Source organism: Vigna umbellata, chromosome 4 (assembly GCF_029865625.1).
Source record: "Vigna umbellata cultivar VRB3 chromosome 4, Vumbellata_1.0, whole genome shotgun sequence".
Lineage (NCBI taxonomy): Eukaryota > Viridiplantae > Streptophyta > Magnoliopsida > Fabales > Fabaceae > Vigna > Vigna umbellata.
The window spans coordinates 3594263-3612358 of record NC_142168.1 but is presented as its reverse complement, the minus strand read 5'-3'; the positions used below and the strand labels follow the sequence as shown (position 1 = coordinate 3612358).

At 41.2% G+C, this 18096-nt stretch overlaps 2 protein-coding genes across 2 annotated transcripts; both read left to right on the top strand.

Annotated features, from left to right (window-relative positions):
* The first annotated feature begins 1996 nt into the window (after positions 1-1996).
* Positions 1997-4236, top strand: LOC148199027 (uncharacterized). The gene is made up of 2 exons (XM_088112020.1): positions 1997-4110; positions 4164-4236. The coding sequence occupies exons 1-2, from the start codon at positions 1997-1999 to the stop codon at positions 4234-4236; spliced, it is 2187 nt and encodes a 728-aa protein (XP_087968146.1).
* A 4768-nt stretch (positions 4237-9004) lies between these two features.
* LOC148199026 (uncharacterized) lies at positions 9005-10914 on the top strand. Its single transcript, XM_088111562.1, has 4 exons — positions 9005-9637; positions 9722-9945; positions 10045-10302; positions 10401-10914. Exons 1-4 carry the CDS (start codon positions 9005-9007, stop codon positions 10912-10914), a joined length of 1629 nt encoding a protein of 542 aa, XP_087967688.1.
* The last annotated feature ends 7182 nt before the right edge of the window (positions 10915-18096 follow it).

Here is an 18096-nt window from a genome sequence, read left to right as displayed (position 1 = left end):
TCCACCGAGCGTTATAAGCCGAACGCAACTATGCCAATTGGACGAACGCTAACAAAAACTGACCGAACGCTAACACCGAACGCCTGAACACAATTAGGCCGGACGCTAAAAACGAACGTCATATTGGATTCAACACTATTTGGCCGAACGCTATGAGATCAACAGGCCGAACGCTCACAAACCAAGGACGAACGCTCACAAAACCAAGGACGAACGCTAACAAAACCAAGGACGAACGCTCACAAAACTATCTTGGACGAACGCTCACAAAACTATCTTGGACGAACGCTGCTTATGGAGAACTCTATCTGAACATAACGTCATCAAAACCGAACGTTCGTTATGAACGATCACTAACTTAAAATAATTATTATCCAGATCGAACGCTCGCTTCCTGAACTACCAAGATAAGAACGAACGTCTAAAATTACTTATTCACCAAAACGAACGAACGCCATTTACAAGTAAATGGCCGAACACCATTTGACCGAACGTCACCAAATAAACTGGACGAACGTTATCTCCAAATATCAGGCCGAACGTTCAAAATCTGACTTAAACCAATACCTATCGTTCAACATCAGGACGGACATCATTTGAAGGACGAACGCCTATGATCACTATTTCAACACAGCGGACGTTTTAAGATTCAAGCCTGATTATACCGAATTAAGCCGAACGCTACAGTTACCAATTTACCAACGAACGCTCAAGATTGAAACCTATGCATAACAATTTAACAACGAACGCTCAAAGCCCATTGTACGAACGTTCTAAAATCACTTTACTCAATAAAGACCGAATGCGAAAATAATCAAGGCCGAACGCTATACTTACAACCTATGGACGTTCGTCTTGAGACCAAGGCCGAACGTTCAAGAACGTCCCACTAAAATACTAAGTTTAGGACGAACGCTCACGACCACCGAACAATTTGGACGAACGTCCAATTTTACTTGGACGAACGTTCAGCAACGTTAGCTATTTTGGACGAACGTCCAATTTGAAATCAAATTGGACGAACGGCGTTTCTTCAGAATTTCTGCAAGTTTTCCAGAAAACCCAGAAACCAAGAACAACCTCAAATTTTCATCCCCTTCTTCCCATATTTGCATCATACAAAGCATATAAAATCAATCAAACAAAAGATCTAGCTCCCCTTACCTCTTGAAGACTTTCTTTGTAAAATTTGTGATCCATCTTCCTCCAGACGTGCAGATCAAGATCTCTTTGCATCCTCCACAATTCTTCACTTCCTCTCCCAGATCTTACTGCAAGGACTCCATTCTCACCAGATGCCCATCCCAGCTCCTCCTCTCAGCCCTTCCGAAGTTGGTACAGCTTCCCATGGTGTTCTTTGGACGGCTGGAAATGGAGGAAGGAAGGCTTCCTTCCTCTGGCTGCTTTCTCGCTCCCTCTCCCATGCCAAAATGAAGACACCCACTTTTCTCAGCTTCCTCCCTGCCCCTTCAATAATGCAGCCCAATAAATGAAAAAGTGGTGCCCACCATGTCCCCACCATTCCCAAAATTTACGGGTCTTACAATCATCCACTTGGATGGGAGCAGATGGCGAGGAGAATACTTTGGAAGCAGCTCTTGATGAAGACGACAGTGCTGCAGCCTAGATTAGCTAGTCTTATTTCATAATTCTTAATGTTTGGAATAACTCGTGTGTATTTTAAGTTTTAAATTCTCTGTGATTTTCATGGAGAAATTCTAAATACTCTTGTTGTCAATTCCACACTATTCTAAGGATGACTGTAATCCTTAAATTACTCTTGACTGCTTTCTTATATTATGTATGATGACGTCTTTATTATATATGCATGATGTATATTTTTGGGACGTTAGATTAATGGTATCAGAGCAGTTCCTTCCTTAGAAACCTGTAGGTTGTGAGTGTGCTTCGTTTGTGATTGCGTACTCTAACCTCGTATAGGAAGTTGTATTAGTTTGAGTCAAGCTAATGGTCTTTCTCTCTGTGTGGACAGAAGATGGCACCTACATCTCCTCATCGTTCTCCTCCGCGAGTCGATCAACTTGACTCTAATCAGATGCTGAATGCGGTACTCCAAACGTTGCAACAGCAGAATGCTGCGTTGGTTCAACAGAATACCTTTGCATTACAAAATCTTGAAGCCGCAAGGATATCGGCAGAGAACGCAAGAGTGTCTTCCGAGAACACTCAGAGGGAGTTCATGGAAATGATGACTAATGCTAGGACTCCTCCAAGTGTTTCTTCTGTTGTTATTCCTGCGCAAGAGTGGAGCTTGGAGAGCTTTCTGCAACATCGCCCAGCAAGATTTACTGGCAAGTGCAACCCTGATGAAGTTGATCACTGGTTCGGGGACATGGAGAGGATATTCGAAGCCAAGGGATGTCCTGATGAGAAGAAGCTAGCCTACACCCAATACTTGCTGACAGGTGAAGCTGGACATTGGTGGAACAGTGTGAAGACGATCTTGGAGAGGAACGGGACTGCTATCACTTGGGAGTTGTTCAGAACTAAATTCTACACTGAATACTTCCCAGACAGTGTCAGGTTTGCTAAGGAGATAGAGTTTCTTGAGTTGGCTCAGGGCAACAAATCAGTATCGGAGTATGCAGATAGTTTTAAACACCTGCTTCGCTTCTACACCATGTCAATAAATGAAGAATGGCAGTGTCGCAAGTTTGAGAATGGCTTGAGAAAGGATATAAAGTTACTAGTGAAGGGATTGCGCATTAGAGAATTCTCTGCTTTGGTAGAGATGGCCCATGATATGGAAAAGACTAAGGGAGAACCAGAAGGGCCTCAGAAACAACAGAGCCAACCACTTAAGGTTGGTGGACCTGCGATATCCCGGGGAGGCTCCATTTCTAGAAGGACCCCTTTCTCTAGACCTTCTTCCTCCGGATCCAGGGGTTCTTCCTCTCGGTCATCGGGGCAATCCAGTTTTGCCAGTTCCGTTAGATGCTTCAGGTGTGGTGGACCACACTTCCAGAATTCCTGCCCTCAGTTAGAAGGGTATAGGAGGTGTAATATCTGCCGGCAAGAAGGACACTATGCCAGAGACTGTCCTACTACTAGGAGGGTAGGACCACAGCCAAGCCAGGCTGGCAGATCTATTCAGAGGGGTGGGCACAGACCTCAAGCAGCAGGGAGAGTCTATGCGTTGACCGGAACTGAGGTAGCCAGCGCAGGTAATTTAATTGTCAGCAGTTGTTTGTTATTTGGAGCTTCGTGTGTGACGTTGTTTGATTCGGGGGCGACACATTCTTTTGTGTCTAAAGCTTGTGTGGAGAGGCTTGGTTTAGTTGTCAGAGAGCTTCCGTGTGATCTGGTGGTGTCTACACCAGCAGCTGGGTTAGTCAGGACATCTAATGTGTGCTCCAGGTGTCCTATTGAGGTAGAGGGTCGCAGGTTCAGAGTGAACCTTATTTGCTTACCTCTGCAGGAGTTAGAGGTAATTTTGGGAATGGATTGGTTAGCAGCCAATCGTATTCTTTTAGATTGCGGTGGTAAGAAGCTAATATTTCCCGAAGAAGATGAAGACATGTCATTATCGCTCGGTGTATTGAGGAAGGACATCTTCGAGGGTGCCAGCTGTTTCCTAATCATGTTCCATAAGGACGGGACTCCTAGTTTAAATTCTTCAGCGCTTGTGAACCAGAGTGTAGACCTTCTGGTTGTGAATGATTTCATGGATGTTTTCCCTGAAGAAGTTCCTGGTTTACCTCCTCCGCGAGAAGTAGAGTTCTCTATTGATCTGGTCTCAGGAGCAGGACCAGTATCCATAGCCCCTTATCGGATGGCTCCAGCTGAGCTGGTTGAGTTGAAGAAGCAGATTGAAGAGTTATTAGAGAAAAAGTTTATCCAGCCGAGTGCTTCGCCGTGGGGTGCGCCAGTATTACTAGTAAAGAAGAAGGATGGTAGCTCGAGGTTGTGCGTTGACTATCGACAGCTGAATAAGTTGATGATCAAGAACAAGTATCCCTTGCCAAGGATTGATGATCTGATGGATCAATTACACGGGGCTACGGTATTCTCCAAGATTGATTTGAGGTCGGGTTACCATCAAATTTTGGTGAAAGACGATGATGTGCAGAAGACAGCATTCAGATCCAGGTATGGCCACTATGAGTATGTGGTTATGCCTTTTGGTGTGACTAATGCTCCAGCCATATTCATGGACTATATGAATCGAATTTTCAGACCCTTCTTGGACAAGTTCGTGGTGGTGTTTATAGATGACATACTTGTTGTCAACACCCAATTTCGTCCGGATGGACTAATAGGTTTGCTGTATTTTATTTTCATCATGAGTGTAAAATAAAAAATAAAAAAAATTAAAAATAATGAATAATAAAATAAAACAAAATAATAAAATAAAAAAAAAGAACAGAGCGTTCGGCCTTTTGCTGTGCGACTGAGCCGTTCGTCCTCTTCTCTGAGCGACCGTTCGTCTTCTACTCTGCACAACCGTTCGTCCGCTACTCTGAGCGACCATTCGTCCTCCACCATGCGTAACCGTTCGTTGTTGACAATATCAAGACGCTCGTCCTTTACTGGTCTCACGTGTCCACACTTTCAGCCTCACGGACGTTCGACCTCAATTGCGTTCGGCCGCTCGGCCTCGAACCATTCGACCCCAAAGACGTTCGGTCGCTCATCCTAAATTGTTCAGCTATTCGGTCTGTGGTTGAACGTTCGGTCTATTTGTTAGTGAACGTTCGGTCATGTTTACTTGCTATTGGACGTTCGGTCTTAATGTGGTTGAACGTTCGGTCTTGATGTTGTAGAACGTTCGGTTTTAAAGTGTTTATTGTTGAACGTTCGTGAACGTTCGGTCCTGTTTTAGCATTCGCCCAAACAGTAATAATTTTTTTACATGGTCGTTCGTCATTCTATCGTTCGTCCTTACCCCATTTTCCTCTTCTACCGCTCGTCCAGGTCACTCCGCCGTATATCGTTCGTCCTGAACGCTCGTCCTGACCGATCGTCCTGATCACTCTCTCGTGTCTCCCCTCCGGCCCCAGTAATGATTCCCACAATCTGCCAACGGTCCACTTCTACCTTCTCCCACTTCACCAACCATCCAATTATGCTTCCAACTATTCCACCAACCCAATAATTTCTGCATCCTCCAATCGCAGCTACCGACACTCCTCATCCTCCAATCATAGCTACCGACACTCTCATCTCTTACTGTGCTGAAGCCTACATAATTCACACGAGGAAAGGGAGGGGGAAGAGGGCCGAGGGGCATTGGCTCCCTCTGAGCCCCTCACCCGTTACCATCTCCATCTTCATCTCATTCTTCATCCTCACAGCCATCACAACACCTCATCACCACAGCCTTGGGGGGCACTGGCTCCTCTCAGCCGTAACCACAGCAAACCATTTCCTTTTCACTCCCAACTCCACGGCCAAACACCAAACCAGGATTCACCACACATACTCCTATCCCATTCACTCCACAGAATCATCTCCGCATCACACAACACTCAATCCTCCTCCATTCTCTGTCAACAGGGCCAACACCCATCATCATTTTATCCAGACCTCACGGCCACCACACAATCTTCAATCACCATCCTTCCACCCAACTTCCACTTCATCTCCCCAACATCAAAACTTGAAAATTCAATTCTCCACCCCTCACAATACTCACTTGCATTCACTGGAAATCATCAAGAACCACTCGGACAAACCCACCACCGAAAGCATCACCATTTTGTCTACATTGTAACTGTGAAACCCTAAATAATTAGTAGTCATAATTCCCTGTCACATCAAATTAATACACACCACATCCATACTTATCCCATTTAAAACCACTCCCAACTCTGATTCATCTCTGCTGTGCACTGAAAAATGCACCACGTCACACGCGCAGGGTTTTAAAACGCACCAAACTGTGCATGCACACACGCCACTTGTCACGTTGGAAGCTTCCAATTCAGAGTTTGGTGTGCAGGTGTCAGCTCGGGAGACGTTCGTTCAAACGAACGTGAGTTAAATAAAAACTAGATTTTCGAAAACACTTCCTCTCACCTGCACCACTCATCTTCTACCTCTGAACTTAACTCTTCATCTTCTCCAACCTCTCTCTAGAAACCTTAAAACTTCTCTCTACTGTTACTCATTCATCTCTTCTCCGTTTAACATTCAGCACCGTAGGAACGTTCGTCCAGCTGTTATCTTCCTTTTGGACCGAACAGAATTGGAATCCAAGCTGGTAAGTTCCCTTCTCTAGTAGTTGTCCATTAGGGTTTCATGCGAGACCATATTCTCGGTTCATGCATGGACTATATCTGAGCCATCTCTGATTTTGATGTTTAGATCAAGTGAGAGTGTTAGTGAAACTGAGGGTAGAACACCGTAAGAGACGAACCCAACTTTTGCATTAGGGCGTACACTGCTATCCAGGTAAGGGAAGCTTATATGTTTAATTTATACCTGCATGTGGTATGATCTGAATTGCATGTGTGAAAAGTATGATGGTTGAGCTGTTATGATTGTTCACTGATATCGGATATGATTTCTGGGTTGTTGAACTGCATGTTGGTTTGATACGTATGAATGATGGATGAATATTATAATGTATGAGTTATTAATATGTTGATTGTTGAACGTGAATAAATTTGGAAGTGAAAGTTATAAAGTTCATAAATTTGAGAATCATCTGAAGTATAAAGTATAAGTTAAAATGTTGAAATCTGGAAAATTTGTTAAGGTTGAGAAATCTGCACTTAAATCATGCCCTTTGATAAATGACGCTCGTCACTGTACGGTCTTAGACCGTTCGGTTTTTCTTAAAATAACTTAGAATGGAATTCTTTCATTTGGAAAGAACTCTGCTCGAGAACGAGCGTCCCCATTTGAATATCTGAGCGTTCGGTTCAGCTCAGCGATATATAATACTTTAAACTTTAAAGATACGTAACGTTCGGTCTTATACCGAACGTTCGTTCTAAATAGCGTTCGGTCTTATACCGAACGTTCGTTCTAAATAGCGCTCGGTCTTATACCGAAGCGTTCGTCCCAAATAGCGCTCGGTCTTATACCGAAGCGTTCGTCCTAAATAGCGCTCGGTTTTATACCAAGCGTTCGTCCTGATTGGTGCTCGGTCATTTACCTAGCGTTCGCTTTAATGAAGTGTTCGGTCTTAGATTGAACGCTCGTCCTTATCTTTAATTCCTTACCGAACGTAAATAGCGTTCGTTCAAACATTTAGTAAAATGAGTATTGGTGCGTTCGGTCATTGACTGGCAGCCAGTTCTTTTCGAATAAAAGGTTCCCTATGTAGTTAAGTATTCTCCTTGACGTCTCTTCATCCAAGTTGAGTTAGTCTGACCTCTTGGTACTTAAAATATTCTGGAGTTGGTTTTATTATTCTGGAGTCTGTCTCATTTTAATAGGTTCTTTTAAATCTGGCTCTTAACGTTCGTCCTCTTCCTTCAGAAATTTGAACGTTCGTCTTTATCAGAGAGTGGAACATAGAATGAAAATGTTATAAACATGAAATGTTAAGATGTTCGAACACTGTATTAACTGGTTATACGATTGTGGAATTTGAACGAGCGTTCCAAGGAGGAACGTCTCAGATATGTTAAATGTTAAATTTGGTAAAGTATGAACATGGATAAGTTAAGACTCGCTGTCCATCCTGATGTTCCGTGATGCTCATCTTCATGTAGAGGAGGGTAGTCATGTGTGGGAACGGCAGGAGGTCCTTAGTCCATAAGTTAACATGGGCGACGTAAGAACGGACTAACCTCGAGTGGCAGCTGTGAGATTAGATCAGTTACTACACCACTCGGGTGCAAGGACGCTTGTAACTACATGGTTCATACAGTCCGGACGGTCTGTCTTATATATATATATATATATATATATATATATATATATATTTCTATGTTGTTCATTGTTAAGTTATATGTTGAATGTGTGAATGGGAATGTTAAATGTATGTGTTAATTGTATGAAGGTTTAATGTCTCCGTAGGTCCCTATTTTGGTCATGAATTTCAAATAGGTCCTCGTCATTTTCGGCGTATCAATTGAGTCCTTGTTTTTGTAAAATTGAATCAATTACAGGCCTGCCGTTAATTTGGACAAACGCCCGTTACGGTATTGGTTAGGTGGCATGGTTGAGTGCAGACGTGGCATTTAAAACGGTTATTGTATAAAATAATTGGTATGCACGTGTGTTTATTCAGTTTTGGGTAAGGGTAAAGTAGGAAATTTGAAAAAATTATAAGGGCAACTGAGATTGGGCAACTGAGATTGGGGAAAGAATTAAACCTTTTTATTATTAGGGTTCGCGTGAGAGGCCAAAAATCGCGATCGTAAGTTCGAGACTGAAGCGGCAGAGTGCATGCAGTGGGCGGTGTCTGTGGGTCCTTTTGTTGTTGGAAGCAAGAAGCTGAAGCACGTGGTCAGTGGAGGTAAGTGTTTCTGCTTTATTGTATTCGTTTTGATTCAATCGAAACTACAATCACTTGTGGTGGTCCCCCATTGCTGTATGGTTTGGTCTCTGGTTTTGATTGCATTTTGGTGGTCCCCCATGTATGTTTAAAGTTATTTGACTTTGTCTGAGTGCGTATGTTTAAAGTTATTTGATCTCTGTGCCTGTTTTAATATATATTTTTTTTGTCGTGATATGTTTTCATAATAGGTCTGTAGATATATTTATTGTGTGTTGTGCGTAATGGAGGACGTTATTGTGTGTGTGTTCCACCATGGAGGAAAGTTCATTAATGATAGTACCCTAAAGTATGAAGGGGAGACAACAACTTTGTCCTTTGACCCTGACACGTGGAGTTTTTTTGTGATTGTCAGTGTAGTGAAAAGTTTAGGATATGAGAATTTTAAAGATTTATGGTACTGTTTAGGAGGGGGTTTAGTGTTGGAAAATAGGTTGGAACAATTGATTGATGACAGAGGTGCCATGCATATTGAGGATGAAGTGCTTTGGTGCAAAAGGAGAATGCCCATGGACCATATACTTTGGTTATATGGAGGCTGTAAAATCATGGCAGCTGAGAACTAAAAAAGACATTCATACATGCAGCAGGGAGTTCAACCTGAAGTTAGTTGACGCCAAGTGGTTGAGCAAAAAGTTGGTGAAAACAGTTCAGGAAAATCCTAAGATGAAGGGTGTTGATATTCGTGAAAAAGTTCAAAGGAAGTGGAACATAGGTATATCAAGGTCTATGGCTTATAGAGCCAAAGCTATTGCTTCTAATGAAATTGATGGGTCCTTTAATGAACAATATAAGAGGATATATGATTATGCGCATGAGTTGTTGGAAAGAAATCCAGGATCTACAGTTAAGGTCCATGTTGAGAATAATGAGGGTGTGTTAATTTTCAAGAGATTTTACTGTTGTCTGAAGGCATGCAAAGACAGTTTTGTCTGCTGTAGGCCAATAATTGGATTGGATGGAGCCTTTTTGAAAGGGAAGTATGGTGGTGAGCTGTTGACGGCTGTTGGGAGGGATGGAAATGATCAAATGTTGCCCATTGCATATGCGGTGGTAGAAGTCGAAAACAAAGATTCATGGATGTGGTTTTTGGAACTTTTAATTGATGATCTTGGTGGTGGAGAAGTGTGTTCTTCAATTACTTTTGTCTCGGACCAACAAAAGGTAATAATCATATTTAAATTGCTTCTTTCGTATATTGGTTCATTAATTTGATATGGTGATAAATCATTTACGTTAACACCACAGGGTCTACTACCAGCCATACAACAGTTACTCCCAGGTGTTGACCAGAGATTTTGTGTCAGACACTTATATTCAAACTTTAGGAAAAAGTTTCCTGGTAAAAATCTGAAACAGTTGATGTGGAGGGCAGCTACTGCCACTCATCCACAAAACTGGGAAAGGGAGATGAGAAACATTAAAGATATAAATGAAGACGCATTCAAGCATTTGATTGCCATCCCTCCAAGGTTGACAATTTGTATTAATTATTTTTGCCCTTTGTATATTATTTTATGTTTGTCCATATTAGTTGCAGTTTTAACATGTGTATATATCATCTGTTGTAGATATTGGTCAAGGTCCAGATTCAGTCCAACACCAAAATGTGACACATTGGTCAACAATATCAGTGAGGCTTTCAACAGTGTCTTGGTTCACACCAGGACTAAACCAATCATAACAATGCTGGAAGAAATTAGGGTATACATAATGCAAAGATGGGCAAAAAACAGGGATAAGATACAATCATTTTCAGGACCAATTTGTCCAAAGATCCAGGCCAGATTTACAAAGGAATCCCAAGCAACCAAGAATTGGATACCTAGGTAACTTTCTTCATAACTTCATAAATGTTTATTCATTCCTTGGTAAACTTTATGTCATACACTTAAATGTGTTGTTTAAATTTTTTATTTCTTTATAGCTGGTCAGCACACAAACTGTTTGAAGTAAGACACGTCTCCCAAAGTGGAGAAAAATTTGTTGTAAACATAGACGAGTTCTCATGCTCGTGCAGGAGATGGAGCATCACAGGAATTCCATGTTGTCACTCCCTTGCCGCAATGAAGTTTCTTAATATTGATGGCCAGCAGTTCATTCCGGCTTGCTTTCTAAAGTCCACATATGAAGAAACCTATGCATCAATCGTATATCCCATCAACGGCAACAACATGTGGGACCTAACACCACATCCGGATGTCATGCCTCCTAGGAAAAAGGTTATGCCTGGAAGACCTAAAAGGAAAAGAAGACTGGAGCAGTGGGAGATCAGAAAGGATGATTCACGAGTGAGCAAGGGTGGTTTGCGGAAGAGATGCGGGATATGTAGGGAGGTTGGGCACAACAGGAGTCGTTGCCCGAAAGCAACCCAAGAACCAATCATGCCATCATCGCAATTATCTGAAGTGTGTATGAATGATGAGCAAGCTGAACTATAGATGTCTGTATAAATGACAACGATGCCAAGTTTAAGGAACTTTGGTTATGTAATAGTCTAAGGAACAAGGTTGATTGTTTTACTGCTTTGTAATTTTGCTGAACTATAGATGTGTGTATGGTTTTGGATGTATTACAATGATGCCAACTATGTATGGTTTTGGATGTATTACACTGTTTTGGATGTATTACAATGAGCAGGAACTACTTTGTCAATGTTTTGGTTATATTACGATTTCCTTCTTGGACGGACGTCTTATATACAACGATAGGGGACGACCAGACCGAACGCTCTGCAGCACGGAGGTTGTTGGAAGAGCGATGCACGAGGGTGGACGACCAGACCGAACGGTCTTCAACACGGACGTAGTTGGACGAGCGCTACACACGGGAGGACGACCACACCGAACGCTCTTCAGCACGGACGTAGTTGGACGAGCGCTAGACAAGGGAGGACGACCACACCGAACGGTCTTCAGCACGCACGTAGTTGGACGACCGCTAGACAAGGGAGGACGACCACACCGAAAGGTCTTGACCACGGACGTAGGTGGACGAGCGGTACACGAGGGAGGACGACTAAACCGAACGCTAGGGAACAGGGAAGTAGTTTGACGAGCGATACACACGGTAGAAAAAACGCTCAGTGGACGCGCGTCCGGCCAAGACGCGCAGTGGACGCTCGTCCAGCGAAGACGCGCAGTTGACGCTCGTCCAGCGAGGACCCGCATTGGACGCTCGTCAAGATAGGACCCGCAGTGGACGCTCGTCAAGATAGGACCCGCATTGGACGCTCGTCAATACTATCTCAGCAATGTAACAATCAAATTGTGGTCTGATCAGGATAACAATGCTGTAATTTAGCATTTCATCAATCAAACTGCTTATTCTATAAATATGATTTACCATTATAACAATTGTTTAATTTAGCAGTAATTTTGTACACAGTATATGGACTGAATTTATAACAACTCTTCCATTTCATTCATTTCATTCATTTCATTACAACAGACAAAACCTACAACAAAGTTACAAGGAATCATCCTTTCGTCATCAACATTGAAACTAAAACTATCTGTATTACACATAAAACAGACACCAACAACATCACCACCTTCATCAACTTTTCAACAATGAAAACTGATTTTTGTAAATTCAGTATCATTTTCCTAGTACTATCCATGTCTTCACTCTTCACTAGTGTTTCTTTCTTTCCTTCACTGTTGAACAAACTTCCCCTTTCGTCACCACCAATATCATTGCACCATTCGAAGAAGTTGCAACCACTTTCTTCACCACCATTCTGTAAAGACAGCATTCAACTTCATTAGGGAGTACCACCTTCTTCTCACAAACAGTACCAGAACTTGATTAGGTTGAGTTGAATCTAACATACCTTATACTTGGAGCATCCCCAAAATTGCTTGCCCCGATTCTTCGTAGTTTTGGCAGTTCTCACCACACAACTTTGACCACAGTAGCAGATCGGTGAAGGCGTACCATTTTCCTTCCGCCTGGCACTGCAACTCGATGAACACCAAGAGTGCTCCTTCGACATTCTCTTCGAACAACTAGTACTACACCCAGCTGCGTCGCAAAACTACAACTTCGACCTCGTACTTCGAATCGAACAAAGAACGCGCACCCTCCCACTTCGAATCGAACAAAGAACGCGCACCCTCCAACTTCGAATCGAACAAAGAACGCGCACCCTCCCACTTCGAATCCAACAAAGAACGCGCACCCTCCCACTTCCAATCGAACAAAGATACACCTGATTTTTGGATCCAACTTAGGATCCCATTTTTGGCCTCTCACGCGAACCCTAATATTAAAAACCCTCAATTTCTTCCCCCAATCTCATGTGCATTCGTCAATTAAAACCTGTTGGCCTTGAATTTTTTCAAATTTCCTAGTATGCCCTTACCCAAAACTGAATAAACACACGTGCATACCAATTATTTAATACAAAAATCGTTTTAAATGCCACGTCGGATTAGTTACTGCACTCAACCATGCCACCTAACCAATACCGTAACGGGCGTTTGTCCAAGTTAACGGCAGGCCTGTAATTGATTCAATTTTACAAAAACAAGGACTCAATTGATACGCCGAAAATGACGAGGACCTATTTGAAATTCATGACCAAAATAGGGACCTACGGAGACATTAAACCTTGTATGAATTAAATATTATAAGCTTACCCTTGCGTTTTCCTTGTGTTGTCTCCTATCTATGTACGTTCGTCCTGTCTTGCAATGATCATCCGTGTGGATGTGAGCAGAAGGCGAGGCTACCCTGGAGGACGTTATTGAGGAAGAGAACTTGGTTGAAATGGAAGTGAAAGCGGAGCAGTAGGACGTCCGTCTTTCATTTTGATTAGAGCGATCGTAGACTTATAGATTGTAAATGTTAGCTTTTGAGGACGTTCGTCCTTATCTATTGTAAACATGTACTTAAAACGTTCGTTCTATTTCGCCTGATGTGCGTTATATTTTGTACTGTTGTCGTTCGGCTTTTAAACACTGAGTTAATGCAAAGACTGTTTATGTTATTGTTAATTGTAATTAATTCTGAATTATGGTAATTACTATATTTTGGGATGTTACAGTAACCCAATCAAAACAATCAAGCACAGAAGCAAAAAATAGATAGAAGAGAGGGAGAGAGACCAGAAGCAACTCGCGGCGGTCTGCTTGGAGGAGGCGGCGGTGATAACAGTTGAAAAACTGTTATTTTCATGCTTAAAATTGATACTAAAAGCAACCTTTAGACTTAGAAACTAGCTTGAAATCATACCTTTTATCCATATTTTCAGAAATAAGAGAGCTGGACAGGTTTATGCTTGATTTAAGTGTTTTTGTGCAGGTTTTGAGGTGAATTTGGTGAAAGAAGTGAAGAAGGAGAGAGATGACATTAGAAAAGACAAGAAAGAGTGCAAAAGTAGAAGCCGAAGGCACCGCTCAGCGGCAATTTACCGCTGAGCGGCACTCAGGAGGTTGCGGGAGTCACGCTGAGGGGCAAACTGGCCGCTGAGGGGAAGAAACGTGAAGCGCAATCACCGCTGAGCGGTATTTACCGCTGAGCGGCACTTTTATGGACTTGGGCTTTTGTAATCTTTTGTAATTCTAAATTAGTATATAAGGACTTGCACGTCCTAGAATTAGTATCTTTGGCAGAAACGAGGCTAACACTCTCTCTTCCACCCCTTTGAAGGAGGATCTTGGATGCTCAGGCTACCTCTTCACCTTTATTGGGTTTATTCTTTCATACTTTCATTGTAATTCATCTAGGTTCACCATGAATATGGTGAACTAAACCTTGTATGTTTGTTGGGGAATCAATGTAATCTCTTGAAGCTCTCATATATGGAATTTATGCTTGCATCTTTGAATTAAGATATATGCTTTCTTTCATCATTAGTTAGGGTTTTTCCTCTTTGCTTAATGCTTGCATTGTTTAACTCATTCTAATGCATGATTATTGGTTTTGTCGATACGGGCACGTACGGGGAAGTCTAGATCCGGGGAATTTCTCCCAATATTATATTGGTTGTCGTTAAGCTCCTGCGCTTATGAACTAATCATTAGGAATGCTAGGAATTGTATGAACTCGTGATTAGGGAGAAGTGATAACAGTTGAAAAACTGTTATTTTCATGCTTAAAGTTGATACTAAAAGCAACCTTTAGACTTAGAAACTAGCTTGAAATCATGCCTTTTGTTTATATTTTCAGAAATAAGAGAGCTGGACAGGTTTATGCTTGATTTAAGTGTTCGTGTGCAGGTTTTGAGGTGAATTTGGTGAAAGAAGTGAAGAATAAGAGAGAGGACATTAGAAAAGACAAGAAAGAGTGCAAAAAGGAGAAGTCGAAGGCACCGCTCAGCGGCAAACTACCGCTGAGCGGCACTCAAGAGGTGACGTTGGAACCGCTGAGGGGCAAAATGGCCGCTGAGGGGAAGAAAGAAGACGCGCAATCACCGCTGAGCGGTAAATACCGCTGAGCGGCACTTTTTGGGCTTGGACTTTTGTAATCTTTTGTAACTCTAGATTAGTATATAAGGGCTTGCACGTCCTATAGTTAGGCATCTTTGGCAGAAACGAGGCAAACACTCTCTCTTTCACCCCTTTGAAGGAGGATCTTGGATGCTCAGGCTACCTCTTCACCTTTATTGGGTTTATTCTTTCATACTTTCATTGTTATTCATCTAGGTTCACCATGAATATGGTGAACTAAACCTTGTATGTTTGTTGGGGAATCAAAGTAATCTCTTGAAGCTCTCATATATGGATTTGTTGAGTACATCTTTGAATTAAGACATATGCTTTCTTTCATCATTAGTTAGGGTTTTTCCTCTTTGCTCAATGCTTGCATTGTTTAACTCATTCTAATGCATGATTATTGGTTTTGTTGATACGGACACGTACGGGGAAATCTAGATCCGGGGAATTTCTCCCAATATTATACTGACAATATTATATTGGTTGCCTTTAAGCTCCTGCACTCATGAACTAATCATTAGGAATGCTAGGAATTGTATGAACTATTTGATTAGGGAGAAGCCATCTAGAATGGTACATTAGAGAGTGGCATTAACAATGATGATTTGAATGTTGAATTCCTAAAATATATGAGAGTGGATGAGATGAAATTGACCCCCAACAACATATTCATTCATATATTTCCTTGAAAGTGTTTATCTTTTGTCTTTGTCATTGATCAATTCATGCATACATATTTAATTTTCGTCTTTGCATATTAAACTTCAATTATTGTGTTCTTAAGTCTTAGCTAATCAACAAATCACATAACTAAACTAGGCCGTGAGTCCTTTGGGAGAACGATACTTGGTCTTACCAAGTTTATTACTTGAAACGATTCGGTCATACTTGCCGATTGTGAAACAAGTTTGTGACATCATATTTTGGTGCTTACAAATTTGTCCATCAAGTTTTTGGCGCCGTTGCCGGGGACTCGTGGTTTAACTGGTTAATTTGTGTGATTATTGATTATCTTTGACTTATTTTTTTTTTATTTTATTTTAAATTTCGAATTTTTATTTTATTTTATTTTATTTTTCTGTTTATATTTTTCAGTTTGTATTTTATTTGATTTTATTTTATTTTTTCTGTTTTCTGTTTTTCTGTTTTCTGTTTTTATTTTCTGTTTTTTATTTTTCGGTTTTTATTTGATTTTATTTTATTTTTTTTTTAGATTAGATTTTATTTTATTTTATTAGATTTTATCTTTTTATCTTTTTAGGTTAGATTTTATTTTATTCTTATTCTATCTTTTAGGTTAGGTTAGATTTTATTTTATTTTATCTTTTAGATTAGATTTTATTTTTTAGATTAGGTTTTATTTTATTTTATTTGATTCTATCTTCTAAATCTCTTATCTTCTTATATCTTTTCAATCTTTATTTTCTTCTATATCTTTTTGTGCTAACAAATCTTTTCTAGGGTTTTGTTTTCTTGTGCATGCAGGAGGCAATTCGAACTAGAAGTAAGAAAACAACAGAACCACTACTTGAAGGGCTAGACGAGAGTAGAAGGAGGAGAAGAATCAGAACGTCCAGAGAACTTTTCCCTTCTCCTGAAACTCTCCTACAATCATCACTACAAGGTTCTGTTCATAGCACAGGGAGTATGGAGAACAATAATAATGCTAGAAGAACTCTTGCAGATTACACTAATCTTGCTGGACCTCAGCACTTCAATAGCATAGCTCGACCTAGAGTCAATGCAGCCAACATGGAGGTCAAACCAGCATTAATTCAACTGGTAAAGAGTAATCAATTTAATGGGTTATCACATGAAAGCCCATATGAGCACCTTACAACATTTAATGAGATCTGTAACACGGTCAAGATTAATGGGGTGCCAGACGAAGCTATCAAACTTAGCTTGTTTCCTTTCTCATTGGGAGGCAATGCTAAGCTTTGGTTGAACTCTTTTCCAGAAGAAAGTTTCACGGAGTGGGAAGCAGTGGTTGCAAAGTTTTTGAATAAATACTTCCCACAATCTAAAGTGACTAAGGGAAAGCAAGAGATATCTTCATTCAAGCAGGGCATGGAAGAATCACTTGGACATGCATGGGATAGGTATAAAAGCTTGTTACGTAAAACTCCCACGCATGGCTTTGAAGATCAAGAAGTAGTCCTAACTTTCCTTGGAGGGCTTGGTTCACAAACCAAGATGATGCTAGATGCCTCAGCTGGAGGCAATATCAAATGGAAGACTCCAGAGGAAGCAACTGAAATCATTGAAAATATGGCTACAAGTGATAATGAGCTGCACAATGAAAGAGGAGCTCCTATGCCACAGAAAGGGGTTCTACAATTACAAACGCATGATGCTCTGCTAGCACAGAATAAAATTCTAACTCAACAGCTAGAGACTCTGACAAAAACTTTGGCTCAATTACCTAAAGAGTTGAAGTCTGCTGCCCAGATACAAACCCAGTTGTGCGAACTATGTGGAGGTGATCACATAAATGGCCAGTGTGCTTTTCCAGTGGAGGCCATGGAGGATGTTAACTTCATGGCTAATCAGTTTCCATACCGTCAAGGGAATTATAATCAGGGTTGGAAACCACATCCAAGCATTGGCCAAGGACAAACTGGGCAGGCTAATCAGTATAATAAGCAGCAGCAGCAACCAACCTTGTGGCAACAATTATCTATGCTTAATGACAGATCAACAAGGTTGGAAGAAACTCTTCAGCAATTCATCCAGAAAACTGAATCTTCTCAAAAGAGCACTGAAGCTGCTATAAAGAATTTGGAGATTCAGATGGGTCAGATCACCAAGCAATTGGAAGAAAGACCCAACAGAAACTTTGGGGCTAATACTGAGGTTAACCCCAGAGAAGAGTGCAAAGTGGTCAAGAGTGTAAATGAAGAGATCATTGAGTTGGAAGAAGAAGAAACAGAAGAAAGAAGAGAAATAGAGAGTGAAAATAATTTTCCTTTTCCAATAAATCAAGAGAAAACAAATGGATTTCACAGAATTATTTAATATGTTGGATAATGAAGCACCTTGGGAGCAGATTCTACAGAAAATCACAGTTTACACAAAATCTGATGAGAACATCTCTACAAAGAAAAGACGTAGAGATGAGGAAGCAAAGAAGTGTATAGCTGTTAAAAAAGAGCCATTCCCTCCTAAAGCATCTGATCCAGG